Source organism: Haliotis rufescens, unplaced genomic scaffold (assembly GCF_023055435.1).
Source record: "Haliotis rufescens isolate VD_foot unplaced genomic scaffold, xgHalRufe1.0.p SCAF_1, whole genome shotgun sequence".
Taxonomy (NCBI): domain Eukaryota; kingdom Metazoa; phylum Mollusca; class Gastropoda; order Lepetellida; family Haliotidae; genus Haliotis; species Haliotis rufescens.
The window spans coordinates 744,737-752,945 of record NW_025963779.1 but is presented as its reverse complement, the minus strand read 5'-3'; the positions used below and the strand labels follow the sequence as shown (position 1 = coordinate 752,945).

The 8,209-nt window shown below is 44.3% G+C and overlaps 1 protein-coding gene across 1 annotated transcript; it reads right to left on the bottom strand.

Moving 5' to 3' along the window:
- Positions 1 to 4,647: 4,647 nt before the first annotated feature.
- LOC125372543 (putative uncharacterized protein DDB_G0282133) lies at positions 4,648 to 8,121 on the bottom strand. Its single transcript, XM_048382911.1, has 2 exons — positions 8,105 to 8,121; positions 4,648 to 8,026 (listed from the first exon to the last, which is right to left on the bottom strand). Exons 1-2 carry the CDS (start codon positions 8,119 to 8,121, stop codon positions 4,648 to 4,650), a joined length of 3,396 nt encoding a protein of 1,131 aa, XP_048238868.1.
- Positions 8,122 to 8,209: the final 88 nt, after the last annotated feature.

The following is an 8,209-nucleotide window of genomic DNA, read 5'->3' as shown; positions in this document are numbered from 1 at the left end:
CTACGACACACATCAATACGCGTCCACATCAGTGGAAGACTGCGGCACACATAATTACGCGTCAACATCAGTGGGAGACTACGACACACATCATAACGCGTCCACATCAGTGGGAGACTACGATACACATAATTACGCGTTCACATCAGTGGGAGACTACGACACACATCATAACGCGTCCACATCAGTGGGAGACTACGACACACATAATTACGCGTTCACATCAGTGGGAGACTTTGGCACACATCATTACGCGTCCACATCAGTGAAAGACTACGGCACACAGCATTACGCGTTCACATTAGTGGGAGACTACGACACACATCATAACGCGTCCACATCAGTGGGAGACTACGGCACACATCAATACGCGTCCACATCAGTGGGAGACTACGACACACATCATTACGCGTTCACATCAGTGGGAGACTACGGCACACATTATTACACGTTCACATCAGTGGAAGACTGCGCAACACATCATAACGCGTCCAAATCAGTGGGAGACTACGACACACATCATTACGCGTCCACATCAGTGGGAGAGTACGTCACACATCATTACGCGTCCACATCAGTGGGAGACTACGACACACGTCATTACGCGTTCACATCAGTGGGAGACTACGACACACGTCATTACGCGTCCACATCAGTGGGAGACTACGACACACATCATTACGCGTCCACATCAGTGGGAGACTACGACACACATAATTAGGCGTTCACATCAGTGGGAGACTACGACACACATCATTACGCGTCCACATCAGTGGGAGACTACGACACACATAATTACCCGTTCACATCAGTGGGAGACTACGACACACATCATTACGCGTCCACATCAGTGGGAGACTACGACACACGTCATTACGCGTTCACATCAGTGGGAGACTACGACACACATCATTACGCGTCCACATCAGTGGGAGACTACGACACACATAATTACGCGTCCACATCAGTGGGAGACTACGACACACGTCATTACGCGTTCACATCAGTGGGAGACTACGGCACACATGATTACGCGTCCACATCAGTGGAAGACTACGACACACATCATTACGCGTCCACATCAGTGGGAGACTACGACACACATCATTACGCGTCCACATCAGTGGGAGACTACGGCACACATCATTACGCGTCCACATCAGTGGGAGACTACGACACACATCATTACGCGTTCACATCAGTAGGAGACTACGACACACATCATTACGCGTCCACATCAGTGGGAGACTGCGGCACACATGATTACGTGTTCACATCAGTGGGAGACTACGACACACATAATTACGCGTTCACATCAGTGGGAGACTTTGGCACACATCATTACGCGTTCACATCAGTGGGAGACTACGACACACATCAATACGCGTCCACATCAGTGGGAGACTACGACACATATCAATACGCGTCCACATCAGTGGAAGACTACGACACACATCATAACGCATCAACATCAATGGGAGACTACGACACACATCATTACGCGTTCACATCAGTGGGAGACTACGACACACATCATTACGCGTTCACATCAGTGGAAGACTACGACACACATCATTACGCGTTCACATCAGTGGGAGGCTGCGGCACAGATCATTACGCGTTCACATCAGTGGGAGACTACGACACACATCATTACGCGTTCACATCAGTGGGAGACTTTGGCACACATCATTACGCGTTCACATCAGTGGAAGACTACGACACACATCATAACGCGTCAACATCAGTGGGAGACTACGACACACATCATTACGCGTTCACATCAGTGGGAGACTGCGGCACAGATCATTACGCGTTCACATCAGTGGGAGACTACGACACACATAATTACGCGTTCACATCAGTGGGAGACTGCGGCACACATCATTACGCGTCCATATCATTTGGGGCCGTCGGGTAGCCTAGCGGTGAAAGCGTTCGCTCGTCACGCTGAAGATCCGGGTTCGATTTCCAATATGGGTACAATGTGTGAAGTCCATTTCTGGTGTCCCCCGCCGTGTTCCTGGCAGCAAACCCGGGCACTCTCCTAATATTAGTCAACAGATTGGGAGGTTCCAAACCTAAGGCACCGAGAACAATGGGGAGTCGGACAACTTGGTACTTGGGATGCAAGCGTGACATTTCGAAAGCGAGGTCCGCATATTTGCCATTTTTTCCCTCAATCTTGTCAATCACATTAGTGTCAAAGGGGACAGAAAATTCAATGATATAAATGATTTCATTGGATTTATCAAAAAGGACAAGATCAGGTTTGTTGGCCTGGATACGTCTAAGGCTGTAAATGGGCATATTCCAAAGACTTTTGTATTGATCTCTTTCCATGACGCCCTCTACATATTCTTGGTCGTACCATGGGTGGACCTCTGTGTCAAAACCACAAGCATGGCGAAGACGGTACTAAAATGATCGAGCTACACCATCATGTCGTTTAAGATACTGTGTTTGTGCCAAAGCTGGGCATCCATTGACAATGTGTTGGACAGTCTCATTCAATTCATTACATAATCTACATTTCATATTTACATTTTCATCACACATTGACGGTTTTGAGTTGGAAGAGACTGGTCCTGAGTAGGAAACAGATAGCCTTCTGTTTCACTTTTCAGGCCAGACGACTTCATTCAAGCGAAGTACTCTGATTGCTGATCTTCTCAACACACTGCACACAAACTCAGCGGTCGTTCAGATAGCCTCTCCTTGAAAACTGAGTCTGGGCCGATTTGCACTTCGCTTGATCGACACTCATTTCTGTACCGTCCAGCTGTACAGAACCATCAACAAAATCAACACCGACATTGAGATGATGTCCCACATCCTTGGCTCGTTTCAGAAAACTGTGGAATGCCTTGTTTTCATCCTGCATCTTGACATGCTTCACAAGAGGATCATCAAACAAATAAATGTGTGCAAACGTGCACAAAACAATTCTATCATGAAGAGCCCCAACGTTAACCAAACCACGTCCTCCCACAATGATTGGTAAATAAAAGCGATTGAGGGAAGGGCGATTGTCTGACATGATTCTTCGTGTGAGGGTGTCAATACTCTGAATCTCTTGTATCGTGCAATCAACACCTCCAAAAGAATATAAAAGGACGGGTACAGCATAAATATTTGTGGCTCTTATTTTTTGCGAGCGTTCAGCTCTGAAATCTAAATTTTCTTAAGTCTACTTTTGTACTCTGCCCGAAGAGTTTGCTTGATATGGGCATTCTGGAATTTGTCCCTAATCTTTATCCCTAAGTACGTATAGGTCTGACCTTCCACGAGATGGTCAATAACTCCTCCTCCAAGTAAACTGACTGACCCTCCCTCTTCTACCTTGCCACGTTTCAGATGAAGAATGTTGCATTTGTCGAGTCCAAAGGACATGCCGATATCATTAGAAAAGGACTCGACAAGGATAATCTGTTTTTTGAGTGTGGATCCTCTATTGGCAATAAGTTCAAGGTCATCCATGTATAGGAGGTGAGTAAGGGGTACACATCCATGACGATAATGTCCCCCGTGAATCAATCCCTCAAACAAACCCCTGACGACTATCTCACCCGTCAATCAGTCCCTCAAACACACCCAAGACGACTATCTCACCCGTCGATCAGTCCCTCAAACAAACCAAAGACAATTATCTCACCCGTCGATCAATCCCTCAAACACACCCAAGACAACTATCACACCCGTCGATCAATCCCTCAAACAAACCCATGACGATAATCTCACCCGTCGATCAATCCCTCAAACACACCCAAGACGACTATCTCACCCGTCGATCAGTCCCTCAAACACACCCAAGACAACTATCTCACCCGTCGATCAGTCCCTCAAACAAACCCATAAGGACCATTTCAGCCGTCAATTTCATGTCGGGTGTGTCAAGAGTGGGACTGACACATTACATCCACGTGGGTGCTCGAATACGCCACCACACTGCAACACAGAGTGAGTGAGTGAGTGACGTAGGTGCGGGGCATGTTAATGAGATCCGCGTCACGCTGTGTCACGCTGTCTTGTGTGTTGGTTTGACTGCACTTGGCTGACTGAGGTGACGGAAGTGACCGATAGAACAGTATCGTGACGGTATGTGAGTAAGAGGGGATCTCGGACAATAACAACCCAAGTCCACATACCATCCGCATTGTGTGTGCAGACACGTGATGGCCTACAATGCTACACGTTTAAGAGGGCGTTATGTATTTAACACCTTATTCTGTATAAATGCCTTTCGTAATACGATCAAGATAATCAGGTAGTATTTTTAAAACATAAACAATTGATGTCCTTAATTCTTTTATGAATATGCGATTTCCTGAGCATTCACACACACACACACCCACACACACACCCCTCCCCCCCCCCCCCCCCCCCCACACACACACACACCACGAACGAATTGTTGTAAATTTAAGAATTGGCTTTCAATTGTGTGTGTGAGTTTCATTGGAGTATGAACCTTCGTAGAGTGAGGGCCGACTTGTGAAAAACGTCGGAGCGTACGAACTTATATTGATATGATACCCCGAACAAAAAACGTCAGGGGCCAATAATATTTTTGGGTATATTTTGTGGAGATTACGATATTGCATAACAATATCCCCCCAAATATTCATGATCCCTAAAAGATTTTGTTCAGTACAGATGTAATGATGAGCGATCTTTATCATTGAAATGTGAGAACTTTTGTTGCTCCCACTTGCTGTCAGAGATATAACCGCAGCGCATTAAGTCACATAAATAGAACTGTTCGGAGGTTATATGATTGTCGAATGTTGTTAATGCAGATGTGGTGGTGTGATGGATGTCGTCGTCATGGATGGTAGTGTTAAGGATGTTGGTGTTAAGGGTGTTGGTGTTAAGGATGTTAGTGTTAAGGGTGTTATGGATGTTGGTGTTAAGGGTGTTGTTGTTATGGATGTTGGTGTTATGGATGTTGGCGTTAAGGATGTTGGTGTTAAAGATGTTGGTGTTAAGGATGTTGGTGTTAAGGATGTTGGTGTTATGGATGTTGGTGTTAAGGATGTTGGTGTTAAGGATGTTTGTGTTATGGATGTTGGTGTTAAGGGAGTTGTTGTTATTGATGTTGGTGTTATGGATGTTGGTGTTAAAGATGTTGGTGTTATGGATGGTAGTGTTAAGGATGTTGGTGTTCAGGGTGTTTGCGTTATGGGTGTTGGTGTTATGGGTGTTGGTGTTAAGGATGTTGGTGTTAAGGATGTTGGTGTTAAGGGTGTTGGTGTTAAGGATGTTGGTGTTAAGGGTGTTAGTGTTAAGGGTGTTGGTGTTAAGGATGTTGGTGTTAAGGATGTTGGTGTTAAGGGTGTTGGTGTTAAGGATGTTGGTGTTAAGGGTGTTGGTGTTAAGGATGTTGGTGTTAAGGATGTTGGTGTTAAGGATGTTGGTGTTAAGGATGTTGGTGTTAAGGATGTTGGTGTTCAGGGTGTTGTTGTTATTGATGTTGGTGTTATGGATGTTGATGTTATGGATGTTAATGTTATGGATGTTAATGTTATGGATGGTAGTGTTAAGGGTGTTGTTGTTATTGATGTTGGTGTTATGGATGTTAATGTTATGGATGTTAATGTTATGGATGGTAGTGTTAAGGATGTTGGTGTTCAGGGTGTTGGCGTTATGGGTGTTGGTGTTATGGGTGTTAGTGTTAAAGATGTTGGTGTTAAGGGTGGTGGTGTTATGGATGTTGGTGCTGCGGGTGTTGGTGTTAAGGGTGTTGGCGTTATGGGTGGTGGTGTTAAGGATGTTAGTGTTATGGATGTTGGTGTTAAAGATGTTGGTGTTAAGGATGTTGGTGTTCAGGGTGTTGGTGTTATGGATGTTGGTGTTAAGGATGTTGGTGTTATGGATGTTGGTGTTATGGATGTTAGTTATATGGATGTTGGTGCTGCGGGTGTTGGTGTTAAGGGTTTTGGCGTTATGGGTGTTGGTGTTAAGGATGTTGGTGTTATGGATGTTGGTGTTATGGATGTTAGTTATATGGATGTTGGTGCTGCGGGTGTTGGTGTTAAGGGTGTTGGCGTTATGGGTGTTGGTGTTAAGGATGTTGGTGTTATGGATGTTGGTGTTATGGATGTTAGTTATATGGATGTTGGTGCTGCGGGTGTTGGTGTTAAGGGTGTTGGCGTTATGGGTGTTGGTGTTAAAGATGTTGGTGTTAAGGGTGTTGGTGTTAAGGATGGTTGTGTTTAGGATGTTGGTGTTAAGGATGTTGGTGTTAAGGGTGTTGTTGTTATTGATGTTGGTGTTATGGATGTTGATGTTATGGATGTTAATGTTATGGATGTTAATGTTATGGATGGTAGTGTTAAGGGTGTTGTTGTTATTGATGTAGGTGTTATGGATGTTAATGTTATGGATGTTAATGTTATGGATGTTAATGTTATGGATGATAGTGTTAAGGATGTTGGTGTTATGGATGTTGGTGTTATGGATGTTAGTTATATGGATGTTGATGCTGCGGGTGTTGGTGTAAAGGGTGTTGGCGTTATGGGTGTTGGTGTTATGGGTGTTAGTGTTAAAGATGTTGGTGTTAAGGGTGGTGGTGTTATGGATGTTAGTGTTATTTATGTTAGTGTTATGGATGTTAATGTTATGGATGGTAGTGTTAAGGGTGTTGTTGTTATTGATGTTGGTGTTATGGATGTTAATGTTATGGATGTTAATGTTATGGATGGTAGTGTTAAGGATGTTGGTGTTCAGGGTGTTGGCGTTATGGGTGTTGGTGTTATGGGTGTTGGTGTTAAAGATGTTGGTGTTAAGGGTGGTGGTGTTATGGATGTTGGTGCTGCGGGTGTTGGTGTTAAGAGTGTTGGTGTTAAAGATGGTGGTGTTATGGGTGTTGGTGTTATGGGTGTTTGTGTTATGGGTGTTGGTGTTATGGGTGTTGGCGTTATGGGTGTTGGTGTTATGGGTGTTAGTGTTAAAGATGTTGGTGTTAAGGGTGGTGGTGTTATGGATGTTGGTGCTGCGGGTGTTGGTGTTAAGGGTGTTGGCTTTATGGGTGGTGGTGTTAAGGATGTTAGTGTTATGGATGTTGGTGTTAAAGATGTTGGTGTTAAGGATGTTGGTGTTCAGGGTGTTGGTGTTATGGATGTTGGTGTTAAGGATGTTGGTGTTATGGATGTTGGTGCTGCGGGTGTTGGTGTTAAGGGTGGTGGTGTTATGGATGTTGGTGCTGCGGGTGTTGGTGTTAAGGGTGTTGGCGTTATGGGTGGTGGTGTTAAGGATGTTAGTGTTATGGATGTTGGTGTTAAAGATGTTGGTGTTAAGGATGTTGGTGTTCAGGGTGTTGGTGTTATGGATGTTGGTGTTAAGGATGTTGGTGTTATGGATGTTGGTGTTATGGATGTTAGTTATATGGATGTTGGTGCTGCGGGTGTTGGTGTTAAGGGTGTTGGCGTTATGGGTGTTGGCGTTATGGGTGTTAGCGTTAAAGATGTTGGTTTTAAGGATGTTGGTGTTAAGGATGTTGGTGTTAAGGATGTTGGTGTTAAGAGTGTGGGTGTTAAAGGTGTTGGCGTTATGGGTGTTGGTGTTATGGGTGTTAGCGTTAAAGATGTTGGTTTTAAGGATGTTGGTGTTAAGGATGTTGGTGTTAAGGATGTTGGTGTTAAGAGTGTGGGTGTCAAGGGTGTTGGCGTTATGGGTGTTGGTGTTATGGATGTATGTGTTAAGGGTGTTGGTGATAAGGATGTTGGTGTTATGGGTGTAAGTGTTAAAGATGTTGGTGTTAAGGATGTTGGTGTTAAGGATGTTGGTGTTAAGAGTGTGGGTGTTAAGGGTGTTGGCGTTATGGGTGTTGGTGTTATGGATGTATGTGTTAAGGGTGTTGGTGATAAGGATGTTGGTGTTATGGGTGTAAGTGTTAAAGATGTTGGTGTTAAGGATGTTGGTGTTAAGGATGTTGGTGTTAAGAGTGTGGGTGTTAAGGGTGTTGGCGTTATGGGTGTTGGTGTCATGGGTGTTGGTGTTATGGGTGTTTGTGTTGTGGGTGTTTCTGAAACTGCTATTCCGTGTTAACGTTCACCGCCATCATGTATGAAGAAATGACTGTCGGGAATTGAACGATTAAAACCGATCTGATTTATTCATATTATGAATATTTATGAACATATTTATTTACACATGTTATTAACATTTTACATATTTTGTGATAAATGCTCTTCTGAAACAGCTCACT